General features: G+C 37.8%; 1 protein-coding gene across 5 annotated transcripts in view; it reads right to left on the bottom strand.

Moving 5' to 3' along the window:
- CUNH18orf25 (chromosome unknown C18orf25 homolog) overlaps nt 1-23,278 on the bottom strand; it is a 91,542-nt gene that overhangs the window by 34,429 nt on the left and 33,835 nt on the right. For 4 of the 5 annotated variants that reach the window (XM_013055921.2, XM_004752215.3, XM_004752216.3 and 1 more), the window contains exon 2: nt 12,680-13,464. In XM_013055921.2, coding sequence (XP_012911375.1) covers nt 12,680-13,394 — 715 coding nt within the window. In that variant the 5' untranslated portion in view covers nt 13,395-13,464. Of the gene's footprint in view, nt 1-2,261; nt 3,839-12,679; nt 13,465-23,278 lie in introns of those variants that run through there. The other variant, XM_004752217.3, reaches the window with a different exon arrangement.

Below are 23,278 nucleotides of genomic sequence, written 5' to 3'. Positions count from 1 at the left end.
TATATTTACATACTTTCAATTACAATATGTTGTTATAAATGTTCTATTTCATTACTGTTGTTAATCTCTTACTGTGCCTAGTTAATATAACTTTATCACAGGTATGTCTGTATAGGAAAAAAAAAATGTATGTAGAGTGGTACTACCCGTGGTTTCTTTCAGGCATCCACGTGGGTCTTGGGACATAATCCCCATGGATGAGGGGGTATAATTTTAGGGATAAAGACTTTGACTCGCTAAAGGAGAATTCAATAATCCACAACAGCAATCATATAAAAATATGCATTAAAACTACTTCAATACTTGATACTTCTTTAAATATACAGAATATAAAATCAAACTTTTTTTTAAAATAGGTATTTTTAAATTGTGCAATCTGGACAAGGTGTGATCATTTTAAAGCACAACTCATATAAAAACTTACTGTTTTTCAAAACAATATTCCCTAAGAGAGCAACACATTTTCAAGGCACTGTGAGAAACTGAAAATCAGGATAAAATTTGCATGTATGTTTCTGCTTCAAAATTATTCTTAAACACTCCAAACCACAAAGTGTCCAATTTTACTTTAGAATAAATTTTAGTATTTTGGAATATATTCTATGAGTGAAATCAATATATCTGGTGGTCCTTTTCTTTCTACCAAAACCTTTTTTCACCTCTTTACCCAAAATTATGTAGAAAGGCTTCCCAAAATTACTGTTTGACACCTTCCTAAATATCTAAAATCTTGTCCTACCTAGAATGTCAATTAAAAACTATCTTTGATAATTCTATTCCACTGAAATTTTTTCATTTTTCTCTTAAATGCAAAAATATATCTGTAGACTTTTTGCTCAATTATCTAGTAACAAAAACTAGAATATATCCAATCAATACTAGGAATAATTTGTGTTATTCTTAAAAGATGAATTCATATTTTCTATTTTAAAAATAAAAAACAGCAGTACATGCTTAATATATCAAATATTAAATCATGAAATAAAAAAGAAACCTGCTAAGTGCTTAAAGCCGTTTACACATGCATAGAAAAAAAAGTCACATTAACATGCTGAAATTAACTTCATTTTCTTAAGTAGGTTCCATGCCCAATGTGGGGTATGAACTCCTGACTCAGATCAAGAGTTGCATGCTCTACCAGAGCTAGCTAGGCGCCCCCCTAAATTAACATTTTTTTATGCCTAAAAGTCCATATCTAGTAAAATCTGTGATCCCAGTAAGAAACTGAAGACAGAACAAACTTCCCTGAAAATATCTCAAATTCAAGTAAAGATTACACATTACTTATAATCTAGTCAGTCATCCCAAACTAGTATGTTCTTCTGTTGATATAAAACTTAAACTAAAAAAAGAAAAACACTAGCTGAAGTCATTTACAAATGTTGCATGATCATTTCAAAGAAATCTGTTATAATAAACTCTTATACAGTTTATGGTAAAAATTCATACTAACATTATGTAAGAGCTTAGCTGATGTTAAGAAATTTATTGCAAGTTGCACTGGTGTTCAAACCTTACCCCTATTTGTCAAATACCAAGTTCAGGAAATCTGACAGTCATTACACAATAAAGAAGAGACTTCTAGTCTTTTTCATCAATTCCTACCACACATTCTCCAAAAAGAATGGAGCACATTAACAAGCCTCCCCCAAAGTTAACTCCCAACTCCTTATCCATCAGTTTCTAAAAAAGAAAAAAGAAAAAAAAAGAGAAAAAAAACCACCCAGTTTATTTTTCGAATAACAAAAACTAGAAAAGAAAAAAAAATGACTTGTTCTATTACAGTTAATTTAGAAGTAACAAATATTTGGATAAAGAACTAAACAGAAAATGTACTGACAATTTTCTGAGTAAAGTTACTGATAAATTATTAAAATAAAGGTCTTCATTGTTATGTAAACCACCCATCCTTCTCTTACAAAACAGAGAATTACAGTTCTCCCAAAGTTGCAATTTCATTAAATATTAAAATATTACCCTTTTTCATATTGAGAAGTTATAAATTTGAAGGAAAAGACTAATAAATTTTTATTTTAAGTAAATCAAATATAAAGCAAAATGTTAAAAAAAAAAAAGTGTTATCAAGGTTACATATTCCTATTTAAAAATTTCATCCTAGGGGCGCCTGGGTGGCTCAGTGGGTTAAGCTGCTGCCTTCGGCTCAGGTCATGATCTCAGAGTCCTGGGATCGAGTCCCGCATCGGGCTCTCTGCTCAGCGGAGAGCCTGCTTCCCTCTCTCTCTGCCTGCCTCTCCATCTACTTGTGATTTCTCTCTGTCAAATAAATAAATAAAATCTTTAAAAAAAAAAAAAATTTCATCCTAATTTAGCAGTTTCTCACAATAGTCTTACCAACCCTGAAAAGATAAAATATCAATATTTCCCAATCCCAGGCTACACATAAAAACAGCTATCATGTTGTAAGACTTTCAATCCTGTGATGTTTTCTCCCCTTTGACATACTTATGGGCCCTTTAACATGCCAAAGGGCCATTTATTTTCTGTCTAGGGATTAAAAACAAAATTAAATCGGTAGTACATTAGCTAATATACTTAGTCACTAGTAACTGAAAAAAACCCATTCAATATACACCCTTAATTAACAGTGTGAACATTTCATCTGTTTCCTCTAGAAGTACCCTTTACATCAAGGAACCAGACAATTTCACCAAATGTTGTCTGCCAAGTTACTCAGGCCCTGAGCTTTAAGTTAATGCTGAAGATACAAATTCATCTATGTAGCAATGAAAAATTCTCATGCATATAATCAAATTCCATTCTATTCTGCTTTCTCTACAATATCTTGCATAGTAGGTAGTATACATTTCCTCAAAAGCTAATTCATTCTTCCTACATACATATGTTACTGAAAGTTATAATTCATTAAAGACAAGCAACAAATGCATTCATTAAATGACATATGGAAGAATGATATAAAAATGTTCATGCAGTATATTCATCATTTATGATCTTCAGAGTGGGATTAATTACATGATTTCCTCCACTGAAAATAGAAGGGAGTCAACAGTGTTTTTAGAGAATAAATGCTAAGAGATTCTCAAGGAATTAATCACTTAACTATTTGGATTCACTAACATTCCCTATCTTATATCTTATTTATATTTTTGGCACAAAAAAGCATAAAGATGAAGATCGCTCCTATTATCATCTAAATATGGTTCTATGTTCCAACCAAATGTAATGAAACACAAGCTAAAATTTATCCAACTCTGCTGTTTTGAATATCTAATTTTTAAAAAAGAAACTGTTTACTATCATAATTTTTAAAACACCATCAAAAGAAACTTAAAATAGGCAAAACTATATTCCTTCTTATACAATCCAAAAACCAGATAGTAAACACAACTGAATTTGTGACAGATTCAAAGGCTGTTCTGTAATATTGCCATTTTTGGCAAAGTTAGCTGGAAAACTGTTAAAAGTCTTCGGGAATTCTGTACTGTCAACATTTCGACAAGTCACACAAGAACCAAAGGGCTGCTGTGGTAGTTCTTGGAAATCAGGCATCTGCATATAAGCACCTGACTGGGTGAGAGGGGAAATTCTTTGGCCAACTAGTTGCATTTTAAGTTCCCTGGGTTCCACAGCTGCTTGTTCTCTTCGCCAGTGTCAAGGTGAGTTAGCTTTTCCATCCACACGTGAAACTTCTCCTCTGTCTGCCTCTGCATCTTGGAAAAACACATGGCCTCTTCCAGGACACTGCCTATGCAGTGCCTATCACACACAGCACCCCTGTCAAGTAATCCTGGAATTTCCCTGGGCGCTCCTTCAGATCCCCCAGCACGACTGAAGTCAGCTTTAAAGACATTGAGGCCATCTGATAAAACATCATTAATTCAGAAAATTGTATTTTTTATTAAGACATGCCTATTTAGGAAAATGGCTTAAGCATTACTAAAAAGAGCCATGTAAAGCACTGATACGCAAGCACTTAAATTAACAAAAGTAAAGTAACTCCAAGAAAAATTAAGTAACGTAACACTACCATTTTTCACAGCTTCAATATTATTCGCCCAGCAACCTGTATTGTGTTACTATACAACTAATTATTAATCTGTAAGTGATTTTCAACCTCTGCTGAACATAAAAACCTGGAGTGGTTTAACAAATATCAAAACCTAGGGCTCCTAGGCACTGAAGGTCACTTTGTTTTAAGCTCCCCAGGTGATATTTTCACTGCTTTAACTTTAAAATTCTAAAAGCTGTTTTCACAGCTGATCCATAAGGCAGTATACAATTAATTCTCAACTGACCGATTCATATCAAAAGCTCTTGTATTAAGTTAAAAAATATTCTTTATGGGAAACTATGTAAAGGATATATACACTCCATGTATATGCCTCTGGGTCAGCTTTTTACAAACCCAGGTCTACGCAAGTGCTAAAAGGTATGCCTTTATTTAAAACAAACAAACAAAAAAAAGGTTTTGTGGTTAAGTTTAGAATATGCTACGAATCATATCCTCTTCCTCTGCAGAGCACATTAACGGCTCTGAGTTGTCCTGCAGTAAAGAAACCTATTTCAACATGGTCCAGCACTTTCCAAATGTGTGAACAGTGTACAGCTATTAATACACAGTAGGAAGTCATCTCATGGGATTCCAGTTCAGGATCTGTTCCTCTAAACATTGTTTTATCCTTGAACTAGGTGATTATCTTTGATTTGGATTGGACTGGGTCTCCAATAAAACTAATAATGCCAACCTCTTTTCTTTAGGAAACTATTTTAAAAATGTTACCTCATCAGACCACTCCTGACTACAGTACTATCTAAACTAGCTTTTCTACCCCATTCCTAGTCAATCTTTATCTCTTATATCCTGCTTCATTATTATCCATGATGTATATTCCTGATAGCATCCATCTCCTCAAAAAAAGAGTAAGTTCCATGACAGCAGAGACTTTTCATTCACTGCTACACTCACGTGCTACATAGTAGGTGCTCAAATATCTGCTGAATAAATGAGTGATGGAAATCAATCAATCCTGGCCTTAGCCCTTCTACCTATACAAAGAAGTCTTACAAAGAACAGCCATACGAAATGCTCTATTGTATTTATTCCACGGTACTTCTGAAAATACGGTTTACTTTATCTCATAGTGGCTTTTTATGAAGACGCAAAAGAAAAATCACCCAGGTCTCAGTTTTAAGAATAGTAGTATTGGGGTGCCCGGGTGGCTCAGTCGGTTAAGCGTCTGCCTTCGGCTTGGGTTATGATCCTGGAGTCCTGGGATTAATCCCCACATCAGGCTCCCTGCCTCGACAATGAACCTGCTTCTCCCTCTCCCTCTTCTTCTGCCTGCCACTCCCCCTGCTTGTACTCTCTCTGTGTCAAATAAATAAATAAAATCTTAAAAAAAAAAAAATACTAGCAGTGTTTCTCCTAGATAATGAGAATTGTTTAATCAGTCATACCACCTCTTTTCAATGCCTAAACGGCTATGAAACAAATTTTTGGCCCAATTCTACTTAGCAAATAGAGTAAGTTTATTATTCTTTGATATTATTACTTTTCCCCTGACCACTCCATCCCTTGTCCTCATGTTTAAAAAAATATATATCTTGTTCATACAAAAACTTTCTCAAGAACGTACCTTTCCCAAAATTTTGTGTTTGGCTTATGGAAACACTAAGTGAAATTTAAAGAATGTTAAACTTTCTTTAAGCAGTTTATCCCCATTACAAGTGCTGGATAGATAAACTTAAGTGTATAGGATAGGTAATTAAGAGGACTACTTTGATCTGTTTCAGATTCTGGTGCTACTCTTTTTCAGCAAACACTGAAAAATGGCTGAATTCAGAAAATGGTGTAAGAATACTTATGCTAAGGATACTGAGATAAGTTGCAGCCTCACAGAGATGACCACATCTCTATGTAGTAATATGTAGTATATTATGTAGTAATATGTAGTAATATGTATTATGTAGTATATGTAATATACTATGTAGTAATATGTAGTAATAAACACTGATTAATAAGACATTTTAAAGTATTAAAATCAAGGACCGGGGCGCCTGGGTGGCTCAGTGGGTTAAGCCACTGCCTTCGGCTCGGGTCATGGTCTCGGGGTCCTGGGATCAGGTCCCGCATGGGGCTCTCTGCTCAGCAGGGGGCCTGCTTCCCTTCCTCTCTCTCTGCCTGCCTCTCTGCCTGCTTGTGATCTCTCTCTGTCAAATAAATAAATAAAATCTTTAAAATAAATAAAAATCAAGGACCAATTAACTATGCATTTGTCAAGACCCACAGAAGAGTGAACCCTAATATTAACTACGGACTCTGAGTGATAGCATAGTCAATGCAGGTTCATCACTGCCTTTGGTGGGGGTGCTGATAGTGGGGAAGTTTGTCCATATGTCGGGGCAGAAAATATTTGGGAAGTCTCTGTACCTTCAGCTCAATTTTGATTCAACCCTAAAGCTGCTCTAAAAAACAGTCTATTTAAAAAAAAAAAAAAAACCAGGGGGGGGCTCCTGGGTAGCTCAGTGGGTTAAGCCTCTGCCTTTGGCTCAGGCCATGGTCTCACAGTCCCTGAGATCGAGCTCCGCAAGGGGCTCTCTGCTGGGCGGGGAGCCTACTTCCCCCTCTCTCTCTGTCAAATGAATAAATAAAACCTTCAAACAAAACAAAACAACAAAAACCAGGGACCATATTCTCACCTTAAACACATGCATGTCCTTTTATTAATACTACTAAGATAATCCTACTTTGCAAAAAAGACTTATTGAAAGCAAAGCTTACACTTTTGCATGTACACAAAGTTAATACGGGCACTCAACTTTGGGAAGTTAGGAAAAGCAGGCCGAAAATAATACCTTAGTGCTTTAACATAAGAGACTGACCAAAAAATACCCACCAGTAAGACTGTGAAGCTTCCAAATTTGAAGTAACATTATCCAGACATTGTACCACAGAGAAAACCACATTTAAACAATGCATGCTTTGAAAATAATCCCTTAACTGAAGTAAAAGAAAAGAATGCTTATGCTTGTTAATTAATACAGAACTGTGTTGTGGTTTTTATAACTAATATGATTTTTAAAAACTGGACTCCATTGTTCATAACTTGATGCCCATTAGCAGTAACAGAACTGAATCAGACTACTAGTTTCACAATGACTTTTAGCTATGGGAGCCTTAAAACATCACCACTTAACTGACTAGTAGCTCTCAGCCCTGGCAGCTCATGGTAATCACCTGGGGAGCTTTAAAAACGCATGATCTCACATGTAGGTAAATGTAAAATAAGGGAACTCATACAGTATATACTGTGGATGAATAGGGAGATGGGTAAAAGTGATCAAAGGGTACAAACTTCCAATTATAGGATGAATAAGTTCTTGGGATGTAATGTACAGCATGGTGACTGCAATTAACAATGTACTGTATATCTGAAAGCTGCTGAGAGCAGATCTTAAATGTTCTCAACACACCTATGTGAAGTGACAGATATCTGCACTAAGCCTACTGCAGTAATCATTCTGCAATATATGCATAATACCAAATTGCCACATTGTACACCTCCAACTTACATAATGTTGTGTTTCAACTGTATCTCAAAAAAGCTGGGAAAAAATGCTGATGCCTTGGGTGAGACCCAGAGATCCTGATTGAATTGGTCTGGAGTGGGGCCTGGGCATCATTAGTTTTAAATGCTCCCAAGTGATTCTAACCTATAGTCAGATTGAAAACTGCAGATTTTACCTGCCTTGTTTGCATTTACTAAGCTGAAAATAGGCAGTTTCCACCTGATTACTATGTCTCAGTGCTTTGTTATCAGTGAGTCTCCTAAAATACAGTAAGAATACAAGAGGCTTAAAATGGGAAGGTGGTGCTTTTAGCCACTTCATATTCAATCCAGGAAAAAATCTGTTAAGGACTGCTGATGTGGGCTTGGGGTCTTCGCCCTTGAGTTCCCACTGCTTAATATAAAAAATTTTCAAGTAATTCAATCCCCAACAGGCTAAGAACACTCACCAATCAGTAAGAAAAACAAATGTGGCAGGAGGAAAATGTGCGAAGAGTGTGAATAGAATGTTTACCAAAATAACAAATGGCCAAACATGATTTTTCAACTTCACTAGTAATCAAAGAAATGCAAATTAACACTAAGATACAATTCTTCCATCAAATCTGCAAGACTTTTTAAAAATATAAATGTTCAACAGTAAGAATATAATGCGACGAACACAAACTCCTGGATGCAATAAACTTAATATATTCTAAAAAGCAGTCTGTGTCAAGAGCCTTAATGTATTCATAGCCTTTTCTCATAATAGCAAAAACTAAAAACAGCTCAAAGGCCCAAAACTGGGGAATTTATCTTACAGTCAGCTAAATAATTCAAAATCCACACATTTTAGGGAGAATATTGTGTTTTGTTAAAATGTTCAAAACGCAATGTTAAGAGGAAAGGAAGATGGAAGTATATATAGGGTGGTGAATTTTGTTACATATTATAAAAGGCAACATACTCAAATGTTAACAAAAGCAGGATTGTGGGTGATTTTAATCTTCTACTTCATATTTTTCTGTTTTCAAAATTTTCTACAAAGCATTTACTACTTAAAAAATTCTTTTTCATTTTCAAACAAGAATTAGTTGATGAAGCATAGTAAGTCTCTGCCTCAGAAACACTGTGAGCTAAGATAATAGCTTATCAGGATGCATTTCAGGGAATAAATGTGTATGGTGAATAAGGGATACCAAGATCCTGGCTTCAGTGGGGCTGACCTGACCACATGGACTGCAAATTACATGATCTTGGACAGCTGTCCTCAACAGCCTCCCTGACATTCTCCAAAATAGAGATTTTCTAAATGCAAAATTAGATAATTGACCCTTACCTAACAAAGGTGGGTACTATTTTTGGAACCTCAGTCTGAAGAGGCATTTATATGATGGACTTTTAAAGCACACAAAAGCAGGTCATTACAGCCAAGACAAGATGAAGCTACCCTCAGGTTTACTCTACACTAAATATTTATCAAAAACAACAGTTATGGGAGCCTGGGTGCCTCATTCAGTGAAGCGTCTGCCTTCAGCTCAGGTCATGATCCTTGGGGTCCCGGGATCAAGCCGTGTCAAGCTCCCTGCTCAGTGGGGAGTATGCATCTCCCTTTGCTCCCCCACTCCTACTCTCTCGCTCGCTGTCTCAAATAAGTAAAATCTTAAAAAAAAAAAAAGTTATTGGAAAAAACTTTTCCTTGCTCCCCATGTACACTGATGGACCTAAGTAAGTCTCTTTAGAGAACTAATTTCTTTACCTGAATGAAGTCCGATGTCCATCATTCATATTCACTAAAATCAAAATTCCCTGCAAGAGCAGACTTTACAGAACTAGTTTCAACTCAAAGTGATTTTACAGAGAAATGATGTCCAACTATCCAACTATAAAACTGCAAAGAGTGATTAAAAGTACAAAAAGAGGGGCGCCTGGGTGGCTCAGTGGGTTAAGCCTCTGCCTTCGGCTAAGGTCATGATCTCAAGGTCCTGGGATCGAGCCCCACATAGGGCTCTCTGCTCAGCAGGGAGCCTGCTTCCCCCGCTCTGCCTGCCTCTCTGCCTACTTGTGATCTCTCTCTCTCTGTGTCAAATAAATAAATAAAATCTTAAAAAAAAAATACAAAAAGATCATCTATAAAGATAAATGAGATATTTGATTTAAAACCTTGAATACTGGGCGCCTGGGTGGCTCAGTGGGTTAAGCCGCTGCCTTCGGCTCAGGTCATGATCTCAGGGTCCTGGGATCGAGGCCCGCATCGGGCTCTCTGCTCAGCAGGGAGCCTGCTTCCTCCTCTCTCTCTGCCTGCCTCTCTGCCTGCTTGTGATCTCTCTCTGTCAAATAAATAAAATCTTTAAAAAAAAAAAAAAAAAAAAAAAAAAAAAAAAAAAAAACCTTGAATACTCAAGACCACTACAAAGTATTTTCACATTAATATTCACTATAAAATACTCTATTTTGCTCACCTCTAAGTCCCCCAAGTGCAAGAACTGTCAGAATTATCTTGACATGATCTCTCCAAACACTTTCGTAAAACAGCAATACAGCCTCAAAAACTTCATGGAGAAAATGATTTAGCATGGATAATAAGCTGCCTGTCAGTTAACTGTTAACTAAAAAACAATCTTCATAAACATTTGTTTCCAGATATCAAACTCAATTAAACATGATCGTGCACTATAAAATACAGAAGTCTCCACCATTTTCACTCTTTAAAAGAAAATGCATTAAAAAAATAAAAATGAAAAAAGAAAATGCATTAATTGTAAAATTGGTGTAAAAGAACTTTTAAGGAATTAAGTCTAATTCCTTCAACATTTATGCTGCTGATAAAGTTTATAAATGAAGCATTTTCTGAATTACTAAATCAGTGGTACCTTGATGAAAAAGGATAGCAAGAATCTGTTTTTACTTTTCCCCTTGATATCCATTCTGTGTAAACAGCTTGATTCAAACGTCAACATCCAAGAGATTCTGTCAGGCACATTGAGTTTAAGTTCACCTGAATGTCTACGTACAAGTCAGTCATAATTTATCCAAGTCAGTTCATAATTTATTCAATCTTTACAATTTATACAACTTTTCAACAATTGCCCTTGCTATTAGGTTGAATGCATCCCCTTCCCTGAACTCATAATGTGACTCAGGAAAACGGACATATACATAATTATTACATTAGAGACGCACAATGTCATAATTTTTTAGGAGTAGCAATATGGACATTTGAAAGGAACCTCCTAATACTTAAACTTCAGCTGCTCCATCTTTGCTACTTTATATACCTGCTCATATGAACAGCACCTCCCGAACCTGTGCAGTGCACACAATCTAGGTGGTCAGATAAAGTGGCCCAGCACCTTACCTACCATTTGATTCTCCGGGATTACCTTAGAAAACCCTACAAACTTTCAAAAGCCACAACCTTACTAAATGCTGTGAGCAAGAGAAATTAAATCACAGACTCAGATAACTTACTTTGGTCTTTTGGTTTGTATATAATTCAGAATAGACAAGAAACAGACCACCAGGGTTTTGGAAGTTTTAAACACTGGTGAAAGTAGTCAAATAGCAAAGAAATCTGGATAATATAAACAAAGCACACCTAACCTATGTGACCCAAACAGGACAGTGCCCATGAACACATTTCTCATGCCACCTCTATAACTGGGTCTATTCTGTTCACCCACCTTCTTTTCCCTTTCCATAAGGAGGCAAAATATTGGGGTGGTTACCTAAAACTCTGTTTAGTGAGTAAAATTAAGCACTGTATCAACATGATCTTGATTAACAGATCAGAACACAGGACATAAGAATGCATGAACAATTTTACAGGTGCTAATCAAGCTTTCTAAAAAATATTAAATGAAAAACTGAAACATACTTAGAATGTGTCTGAGAACAACCCCGAAGTTGCTTCTCTCATGCACTCAACTGATGAAATTCAAATAAACCCCCTCCCCAGCAATTTTAACACAAGGAACTACCAAAGGAGTTCAAGAGATACTAAAACAGTAAGCATTTCTAATTGTTAAAAATGCCTATTTAATGTAATATATGGATGAGACTTTTATTATTTTAAGATGAACACCTATAGGATCATTCTTGTTACTGAGTTTATGTAAGTTTGGTTGGCTATAGTCTCAATTAACCAATATGATTTTTCTTGAAATATTCTTTGTATATCAGCAATATGCTGTCTTCATGTATAGAAACAAACTTTTCAGAAAAATAAGAGGAAAGAACAGTCACCCATAAAATTTTAAAAACCAAAACCTCCCCTTCTTTAATGTAGCAATAAACAATGCTGTCATTATCTATTAAATGCCATGTACTTTATAAAATGTTCTAATCATAAGAGTCTCTTCAATAATGAGAATTCACCAATTAAGAACCATTCAGACCTCATCATTCTTGCACCTTGAAATCTCAAGAATGCCTTTGTAGTACACAGTACTAGTCATGATAATATGGAAAAGGCAGATATGTCAAACATGTAATAAATTACATACCCTTACACCAATGAGAGCTAGAATAAGGAGATTTCTATCAAACTTCTTAAAGTAAAGAGAAAATACTGCAAAAAAGCATTCTTTCCAATGCAAGAGACAACTCAGAATAGAAAAATGTGCAACAAGGATAAATATCTCATCATGCACTGGCCTGGGAAAAAGCTCATAAAACTACTGTTTTAGGAGGAACAGCTACTAGAAAACTTTAACAGAAGATGGAACATGTCATTTCAGACACCATAAGCTCAAGTACAGTGGCTATATAATAAAGCAAAATGCCTATTCCTGAGGAGAATTTACTTAGTAATAACGTTGAACAGTATTAAATCTAAGCAGTGCTAAAAAGGCAATGATGGGAGTTCAGGTCATGTGTTACAGAGAAAGAGACTTGTGAGAAATTCCATTACTTAAAAATAATCTTGTCCCTATCATTAACCATTTAAGTATTTTTTGCTGATGTGCTAAAGTGCACTGGAAACCTCAGAACAGGTTTTTAAAATTGGCCATGTCTTGTTAATACACTGCAGTCTTCAAATTTACACAGAGCTGCAGGTCCTGGATTTTTTCAAGTGTCACTCATCTAACTGAGCCTGACAGCTTAGAAATGCCATCGGTTGCTCTACAGTCAGTTTAAAAAACATCCTCTACCTGGTATCTCTGCAGTGATTGTCTTGCTGCTCCCTGAAACCTCTTCATCATCATCTGATGAGCTCGTGCTTGAGTCACAAGTCAGGTCACTATCACTGGTACTACTGTCCTGCAACAGGTTGTACTTCTTTCGTGCAGCAGCCTCCCTTTTCTGCCTCAGTAGCCTGATTCTCTCCTTGTGCTTTTGGCTCCGATGACCTTTAACCTTGGCGACTCGGCCATTCTGTTTATCACTGGATTGCCGGTTTTTCTTGGCAGCCATGGTAGATGTTTCGCTTTCAGATCGAGAACGCCGAGACTTGCGCCCAACTGTGGCACCAGACACTCCAGAAGGGTCTCCTTCTACCGCTGTCTCTGCCTGAGAGGGTTCATTCTCTTCTGCAGAAGACAAAGTGTCTGAATCAGCCAGGTGACCACTAGAGGAAGGAGAAAGCATGCAGTGATTAGAGGAGTCACTCTCATAAACTCGGCCAGTGGTCGGCTTGTCACTTTCTGTGGATGCTAACTGAGACTCAGAAGAGTCCCTTCTCAGTTCCATCAATAAGCAGGGCATTGAAGACAGAACAGTAGAATCCACTACCCCATCTTTCTGAACTTGAGATTCCAGTTCTACAGATCCATCTTCTTCCTTCGTTGTCTCTTGCTCAGATGTTTTTGGAGGGACTTCAGACTCAATGAGTTCTTCAACTTTTCCCACTGCCTCCTCCATCTTCATTTCAGACTTTCAAGTTAAATCATGGAGCAGAGTCTAGGAAACTAGGTCAAAGATGCAACAGGAAAGCAACCTGTACAAAAACACACAAAATCAATAAACAGAAATGGTAGATTATTTATCTATACAACATGCCTACCTTTCTGAGTAGCAAAAGTTACCCTTAGCCAGGCCTTTAAAATCTGTCATCTGCTTAACAGTCAAATCCAAAGGACTTAGTACTATCAAAATACTAGCATACACAACTACTAAAAATGGTGTAATATTGATCCTCAATTACTGAACTTGCAAGCCCAGCAAGGAACCAAATAAGGATTTTCAATTTTAAAACTTTAAAATATTCAAGAAAGGATCCTCAAAACTCTGATACAGTTAAAATGTATATATTCTGACTTTAACATCAATGAAAAAGAATGCTTCAAAAAAACTAGTCTCAGGGGTGCCTGGGTGGCTCAGTGGGTTAAGCCTCTGCCTTCGGCTCAGGTCATGGTCTCAGGGTCCTAGGATCGAGCACTGCATCGGCCTCTTTGCTCAGCAGGGAGCCTGCTTCCCCTTCTCTTTCTGCTGACCTCTCTACCTACTTGTGATCTCTCTCTGTGTGAAATAAATAAATAAAATCTTAAAAAAAAAAAAGGCAAACTAGTCTCAGAAAAAGTTAGCTAGAATGATTACTTTTATATTCAAATCCTCAAAGAGAGGAATTATAGTGGAGTAACATCAAATGTACACACTTACGTTAAAAAAAAAAAAAAAAAAACCTTTCAATTACATGCATTTGGCAAATGAGCACCCAAAGTAACTGTATGCATCAAACCTCTGTGCTATTCCTCTCAGAAGAAGCTGCTCTACACGCGTATGAAGAGGCCAGGCCTCACTACGCTGTTTCCTCACACTCCTTTCCTAGTTCCCACATACCTCTCATCAGGCTGAATGTGAGCCTAGTGTTTCAACATGTTTTGTTTCATAAACAGCAGCCATTAAATACAGACCAACTACTTTGTGAACCCAGGAAACCTAGTATACTATAGTCTATGAATGACTTAGGGAGCTTAAAATGCCCTACATACATTCTCCGCCTCATATGCTAACTTCTTTTATATAATATTTTATTTATTTGAGAAAGCATGAGTGGGAAGAGGGGCAGAGGAGGGAGAGGGAAAAGGAGAGAATCTCAAGCAGACTCCTCCCTGACCTCAGGGCTGGATCCCAAGACCCTGAGATCATGACCTGGGTGGAAACCAAGAGTTGGATTTCAACTGACTGGGCGACCTAGATGCCCCATATGCTAACATGAGAACCTAACATCCTTCCCGTACTGAGTGTGCTACAACTCTACTTAATCATGGAGAAACAGGACAGACACAATCTTTAAACACAAGAGTTGTAACCTATACAGAGCAAACTTCATTAACTGGTGGTCTGGTTTTAAAAGGATGGTGCTAAGAATGTGCAAAACAAGTAAATATCTCTCTGTACATGTGATGTTACAGAAGGCAATTATGATGTCCCAATGGTGACAGATACAAACACTGAGCTAGATGGTGTGCTAATTAGGTGCCAGAAGAAATCTTCATTCCGCTCTATCAACTCTACTAACAGTTTAATATATGGTAGACAGCAACCAGAAGATACTCAGAATATCCTTTCCTTGATCTAACATACCAAGCCTACTTTTTGCTTACTATAAACATGAATATTCTATGTTCCTATTTTTTGTTTTTCATGGCCTTGTTCTCAGCTGCTGATGAAACAGACATTCTGATGAAGGTTCCTCAACACATTCATGAAAACCAGAACATCTGCGGCCACTGAAACATTCATTAATGTAAAACAATCCCATATGTAGCCTATTTCATACGCATATTTGCATCATTACTAATTTTTGAAATAAATGAAAATAAGCATAAATGTTATTCCTAACACAATTCCAAAAGGAATGTAACACCTCTGAAAGCCAACAGAGGGAGTGAAAGTTAAACCAGGAAACTGCCAGTGTCATAACTAAAGCATGTTGGCAATACAAACAGGAAATAAAATATTCAGATATGAATTACTCCAAATATGAGGAACAGATCAAGATTTTCTAACTAAATAAAAATGAGAGTTGACTCTTCTGTAGAGAATGATGTTATATATTCCAGAATAAAACAATTTTTTACAGCTGAAATATTTTAGAAGTATACTCAAATGAAATCGATGTCAGAAATAAATAAAGCATAAGAATCAAAAGTCTCTAATTTCTGAAAGCAGGAAGCCCTGGAACTTTTTAAGTACATAATATAATATCAGGTGGAAAAGTGAATATGTTAATATGACCATAAAACTCCTAAGTGTTGCTTGGGTGGCTCAGTTGTTAAGTGTCTGCCTTTGGCTCAAGTCATGATCTCGGGGTCCTAGGATCAAGGCCCACATCAGGCTCCCTGCTCATCAGAAAGCTGGCTTCTCCCTCTCCCACTCCTCCTGCTTGTGTTCCCTCTCTTGCCGTCTCTGTCAAATACATAAATAAAATTTTTTAAAAAAACTCCTGTTTGTTCAGTAAATAAATTGTGTGGGTAGGACAAATAAATCCAGACTGTTTTTCTTTGTAAGAAAACATCACATTATCATTGTCTTTCAATATGACAACTCAATTATCTTTCATTTCAAGATTCATATATTTAAGAGTTTATTGACAAGTTTACAACTTCTGCTGCCTAAAAAAAGCAATTTTAATCACAAACACTAGCATCAACCATGAATAGGACACCTGTTAGCTAACAGTGATATGTCCATACAATGTGGCCATAAAGGATGAAAAGGTTCTTTAATACACTAATATGGAGCAATTTTCAATACATAATGTTAAATGAATAAAAAAAAGTACATTATACCATTTGTGTAAATAAAGAACAAAATTATACTTATGAGTTCGTCAGCGTATGTACAGAATCTCTAGAAAGATACTCAAGAAAACAGGTAACAGCAGCTACTTTGGCAAGGAAAGAAAGCAAATGAGAGAACAGGAGTCAAAATACCTTTGTTTTGTTTTTACCTCTTGATTCTACTATCACATGCAAGTATGCAAGTATTACCTATTCAAAACCCCAATCAAACATACAAGTCTACTATAAACGTTCGGATAGCAGCAATGTCCACAATAGCCAAACTATGGAAAGAACCTAGATGTCCATCAACAGATGAATGGATCAAGAAGATGTGGTATATATACACAATGGAATACTATGCAGCCATCAAAAGAAATGAAATCTTGCCATCTGCGACAACATGAACTAGAGCATATCATGCTTAGCGAAGTCAAGCAGAGAAAGACAACTATCATATGATCTCCCTGATATGAGGAAGTGGTGATGCAACATAGGGGCTTAAGTGGGTAGGAGAAGAATAAATGAAACAAGATGGGATTGGGAGGGAGACAAACCATAAGTGACTCTTAATCTCACAAAACAAACTGAGGGTTGCTGGGGGGAGGGGGGTTGGGAGAAGGGGGTGGGGTTATGGACATTGGGGAGGGTATGTGCTTTGATGAGTGCTGTGAAGTGTGTAAACCTGGCGATTCACAGACCTGTACCCCTGAGGATAAAAATATATGTTTATAAAAAATAAAAAATTAAAAAAAAAAACCATACAAGTCTACTGAAAAGTCTTCTGAATAAAAGGGGAGCTGCACCTTTCTGCTCATAACAGCAACCACTGTTCAGGTCAAATTTAGTCAGTGAAGTCAATTAGAGTCTCCCCCCTGTAGCAGAATTTTGTCATAATTCATAAAACACAAAGGAAGAAAAACTCACAGGAAGTGAAAATACAAGCTCTGACAAAACTCTCTGCAGCAGAATAAAAATAAAGTGCCCTAAACACAGTGGGGAAAGATGCCATGTGTACAAAGTAATCTTCCCCAACAACCACAGTATTTACTGCATATATTGTTTTTGGTCCAGGAAAATACATGGATATTCTTGGTAGAGGTAATTTTTTTTTTTTTAATTTATTTGACAGACAGAGATCACAAGCAGGCAGAGAGGCAGGCAGAGAGAGAGGAGGAAGCAGACTCCCTGACGAGAAGAGAGCCCAGTGCGGGGCTCGATCCCAGGACCCTGAGACCATGACCTGAGCCGAAAGCAGAGGCTTCAACCCACTGAGCCACCCAGGCGCCCCTTGGTAGAGGTAATTAAAAGTAGCTGGCAATAGAAAAAGATAAAACTATCAAATAATAGTTGCATCTTATAAATGGGATAAAAGGCTCTCAACCACCTGATAGAATAGTAAATTCACAATGAAATAGTAAATAAGCATTTAAGTAAATGAAATAGTAAATACAGCATTTATTTCCTTAGAACAGCATTTTCCACCATGCTGTTCTTCCCTCCAGTCTGATGGCAGTCCCCTTCTACAAGGATATACATTCATCAACTTCTCCCAAATGGATCATCCATCCATCCATTTACTCATTCATTTGAAAAAATTCTCCTTCTACTTACCACCTCAACCTCACATCTCCTCCAGAAACCATTCTCTTCTTTCACCACCTCATTAAGAGAGTTGTCTAAATTCCCAGCCTTTACTTCCTTACCTCTCATACTCTTCCAACCCAATCCCATATGACATCTGCTTTTATTAAACCTGTAGAGCAGCAGAACATTAATGACCCTGGTATATCTAAAGCCAACAAACAGCTTGGCCCTCATCTTAACGTCTAAGCAGCATTCTATGTTTAACCACTCCCCTCTTCTCCTTAAGCTAATGTTTTTCTTTGGTTTCCAAGGTTTCCTTTATTATGGTTGCTCCTTCTCAGCCTACTTTATAACAGACTTAACTTACTCTACCAAACCTCCAGTGTTACTCCTAGGAATAGGTCCTTTTCACACCCATCAAAGTAACCCTCTTCTACATCCAGTTTCCAATACCATCCCTATACTAGTAATTCTGTCTCTCCATCTCAGCTCTTCTCCAAGCTCTATCCAGTCTACCCAAACAGCCAACCGACATCTGCATTTCGATTTCACAAAGGTATCACAACCTCTTCATGTCCAAAACCAAATTAGTCATCTCTGTATTACCCCACTCTGGTCGTTCTCTAACTTTCCCTAGCTCATAAAAACAGCACTAGGGTCACCGGGGTGGCACAAATGAACACCTGACTCCTGGTGAGGTCAGGTCCTACTCAGGATTATGAGGTTGAGCCCCACATCGAGCTCCATGCTGAGCGCAGGATCTGCTGAAGAGTCTCTTCCCTCTGCCTCCTCCGCCCTGCGTCCACTCTTGCACATATGCTTTCTCCCTATCTATAAAATAAATAAATCTTTTTTTAAAAAATAACACTATTACTTCAGTTGCTCATGTCATAAACCTGAGGGTTACCCTTGACAATGCCTTCTCCTTTATTCATTACATCTCATCATTCACTAATTCCTATCAGTCCTACCTCATATTTCCAGACTAGTATTCTCCATCTCACTGTCAACCACTCTAAACACAATCTCCATAAATTATTTTTCAATGGAACAATCAATAATCATCATCTCCTATGCTCAGTGTTACTCCTGCCCACCAACCTGCTCTATAAAGAACAGAACAACATTTTTACAAGGCAAATATAATGTGTTTATAGGAAGAGTTTTTTGTAGATTCCACATAAAGTATTTTATAAATGTCTTACAAGAGCAAGGGGATGACCGAGAGGAGAGTAGTTCAAGGCAACTTGAGTTCTACCTGAGGAGTTTCCCTCTTCCCTTTAAAAAGGATTATATACAGTAATTTTAAAAATCAGGCTGTCAGTGGTGCCTCGGTGGCACAGTCGGTTAAGCATCGTTGTCTTGGTCTGGGCTCAGGTCATGATCTCATAGGTTGTAAGACTGAGCCCTGAGCCCAAATGGGAGTCTGCTTGAAGGGTCTTTCCCTCTGTCCTTCCCCCTACTCACTCTCCCAAGGGCTTGCACTCTTTTGCTTTCTCCAAAATAAATAAATAAATAAATAAATAAATAAATAAATAAATAAATCTTTAAAAAAAAAACAAAAGTAAAGGCGTGCCTGAGTGGCTCAATCAGTAAAGCATCTGCCTTCAGCTCAGGTCATGATCCCAGCATCCTGGGATTGAGCCAGCATCAGGCTCCCTGCTCAGTGAGGAGTCTACTTCTCCCCCTCTCTCTCCACCCCTCTAACTCCCCACTTGTGTACACACACACACTCTCTCACATAAATGAAGTCTTTAAGAAAATAAGCAAATTGAAAACAGGCTGTCAGTTCTGGACAATCAAAATGCAGCATTTATTAGTCCTGTATTCATTAGGAAACTAAGATAACAAAAGATGAGGACAGATAGGAGAGCCAAACCATGGAAAGAAAGCAATACCCTGCCCCTCTGAGACAGAGAAGTGTAAAGTATTAAGGGAAACGAAGTGAAAAGTACAAAGTATAAGGCTAAATGAGGCTACTGTGAAAATCTGGAGGGAGTTTCTCTCATATCAGACCTCATTCTTGGTCATCAAAACTTAATGCAAGATGAAAAGAGCAAGTTTGGAGGTTTGTGAAAATGGAAAAGGATTCTAACACTCGCTACAGAAAATGTGAGAATAAAACTACTAAGCACAATAATTTATAGAGTGTCAAAAAGAATAATTTGCAATACTACTCAATTTCCACGCTAGGGAGGGATCATCAACACAAACTTAGGGAAGAAGGTAGTGTGCAATTGCTCTTCCCTGCTCAAAACCTCTGCCCACATCCCCAGTTTCATCTTGGGCCACTCACACCCTAACTCCTTCCGGATACAAAGAATAAGCAACTTTTCCAGATCTCTGGCCTTTCACACTCATTTTGAGCCTTCTCCCTTATTGGCTATTCTTCACAGATATCAGAATAAGTATCATTTCCTTGGGATAGCCTTTGGTACCTTACTAAGAGGTTCCCTGTTATAAACAGATTACACACCTATTTTCTTCCACAGCACTTTGCATAATTATAGTTAACTGTGTTACTGTTCACTGTCCATCTACCATACACAGGGACTTATAAAAGGTTTAGAGAAATAAAAAATTGTATAAATGAAAAAAATCACATAATCCCCCAATCTATTTATCTCTATGATTAACAGGCAAAACAGACCTTAAGACAGAATGTGTCAAGACAAAAGGTGTCATCCTAATTTTCAGGCCCAACGAATGATAAACATTACGGGTATCTATGGAAGTTCCCTCTTACTACAAATTTTTCAAGGAAGTGGAAAGCAAGGTCATCATTATGAGTGAGGATGAATGAGGTGGTGGTGAGCTGATCAGAAAACAAGGTGTGAAAAAGTATTATGAAAGTGAAGACACTAGAGTAGTATAGTATATGATTTTCAGACAGTAATAAGGTCCCACTTTAAGGGTTGCAACATGAACTTCAAGTGAGACTGGCACACATAGGTATGTTGTTCTCCTCTGAAATTCAGCTGTTTAAGTCCAAGCACAGAGGAGGAAGAAGTTGGTTTAACCAGAATTCTAGTTTTACCAAGCAAGTAGATCAGTGTAAGAAAGAAGAGTGTATACAAGGAAATGACTGTAATGATCACAGTCAGAAGGGAGAGGGCAGTGAAAACGTCCAATGGAATGAACATCCCAGTGGAGTCAAGGTACTATAGTGAATTGCATAAAGAAGGTGGTAGTCCAAGAGTACTGTGAATGAAACAGATTACAGAAGGGTTGCATTTATTGGTAACTAATGAGATCTAAAATAGTGCCACTCAAAGTGGTGTTCTTAAAGGACTGTCTGCAGTGAGAGAAGTATAGAAATTAAGAAAACTGACTAGAGACCTATAGCAATTTGGTATTGTCATGACAACGAAACAGCATTTCAATTTCCTAGTAATTTACTGTATTTTGTAAAAAGATTTTATTTATTTATTCATGAAAGACAAAGGGAGAAAGAGGCCTGATCCCAGGACCCCGGTATCATGGCCTGAGCCAAAGGCAGATACTTAACCCACTGAGCCACCCAGGCACCTTAATTAATTGTATTTTACCCAAAATATCCACCAGCGATGGATTGGAAGTAAAAATATACTGGTCTTGGGGCACCCGTGTGGCTCAATAGGTTAAGTGCCTGCCTTTGGCTCAGGTCATGATCTCAGGGTCCTGGGATCGAGCCCCATGCCAGGCTCCCTGCTCAGGGGAGAGTCTGCTCCTCTCTCTCTCCCTTCCCCATCACATCCCCCACTCCCTGGCTCACATACACACACAAGTTCTCTCCCTCTCTAATAAATAAATAAGATCTTAAAAAAAAAAAAATGTGTGGGGGCATCTGGGTGGCTCAGTGGGTTAAGCCGCTGCCTTCGGCTCAGGTCATGATCTCAGGGTCCTGGGATCGAGTCCCGCATCGGGCTCTCTGCTCAGCAGGGAGCCTGCTTCCTCCTCTCTCTCTCTGCCTGCCTCTCTGCCTACTTGTAACCTCTCTCTGTCAAATAAATTAAATTAAATTAAATTAAATTAAATTAAAAAATGTGTGTATACACACACACACACACACACACACACACATGCTAGTTCATCACAACAAATAGTTTGAGAAGCATTGGTTAGAGTAGGACTGTGGAAATACCTGGCTGAGGTGGAGTACAAAATCACTATGAGAAAGTTCACAGAACTGAGTGGGCACTGTGAGAAGATCATCTGTATATACTAAAATCAGGAAGAATTAATTAAGACAAAAGTAATAATGGACAAAATGACACTAAGCAAGGAACAAAAATCACCACAGTCAGTGGTCAAAAGAGGACAGCAATATGGGGATTAATGAAGAGGAAAATTACCTGCAAAGTGGCAGTGAGGAACAAGGAAATCCAGGCAGAGTTGATAAGGACTGCAGGAGGAAAAAAAAAAGCACAGGTACCCCTTGCAAGATGAAGCTGTACCCTCAGTGGAAAGCCACAGTGTTACTAGTGCAAGAAGGTAAAGGGGAAGTTCAGAGAGGAAGTTAAGAATATTGGTGATTTGGGGGGCACCTGGGTGGCTCAGTGGATTAAGCCTCTGCCTTCAGCTCGGGTCATGATCTCAGGGTCCTGGGATCAAGCCCCACATCGGGCTCTCTGCTCAGCGGGGAGCCCGCTTCCTCCTCTCTCTCTCTCTACCTGCCTCTCTGCCTACTTGTGATCTCTGTCTGTCAAATAAATAAATAAAATCTTTTTAAAAATTAAAAAAAAAAAGAATATTGGTGATTTTGCTGATGATGAACCAAAGTAGAAAAGAGGTGGAGAAGGAGGGGAGGGCAAACCACAGGGAATGTGCAGTGCTTTCTGAAATGCAAGAAATAAGGGGTGACTTAGGAGTTTGGAGCTTCCTGTGGTTACATCTGTGAGACAAAAACTTATGTAAAGCACTCAGATATTTTTTTATTCTATGTATTTAAAAAATTTTAGTGTTAGTCATGACTCAGTCAATTGATTTCACAACCCAATAGGTGGTGACCTAAAAGCTTAAAAAACACTGTCTAGAGAAACCATGTGTCATAGCAGCACTGTTTCTGTGATAGACAAAACAAAAACAGAACATCTACTGACAAACAGTGGAATGGAAAAATAAGTTGTGGTACACTGCTACAATAAAGCAGCATATAGCAATGGACACAAAAGACAACTACATCAACATGGATAAAACAATGAAAACAATGGTAAGTAAAAACAAAACAGGGGCACCTGGGTGGCTCAGTGGGTTAAGCCTCTGCCTTCGGCTCAGGTCATGATCTCAGGATCCTGGGATCAAGTCCTGCATCGGGCTCCCTGCTTAGCAGGGAGCCTGCTTCCCCCTCTCCCTCTGCTGCTCCCCCGACTTATGCTCTCTCTCCTTCTCTCACTCTCTGTCAAATAAATAAATTCTTTAAAACAAAACAAAAAAAGCAAATTGCAAAAACAAAAACAA

Source organism: Mustela putorius, unplaced genomic scaffold, assembly GCF_011764305.1.
Source record: "Mustela putorius furo isolate JIRA1106 unplaced genomic scaffold, ASM1176430v1.1 tig00003858_pilon_pilon_pilon, whole genome shotgun sequence".
NCBI classification, from domain to species: Eukaryota; Metazoa; Chordata; class Mammalia; order Carnivora; family Mustelidae; genus Mustela; species Mustela putorius.
This window is presented reverse-complemented; position numbering and strand designations above follow the sequence as displayed.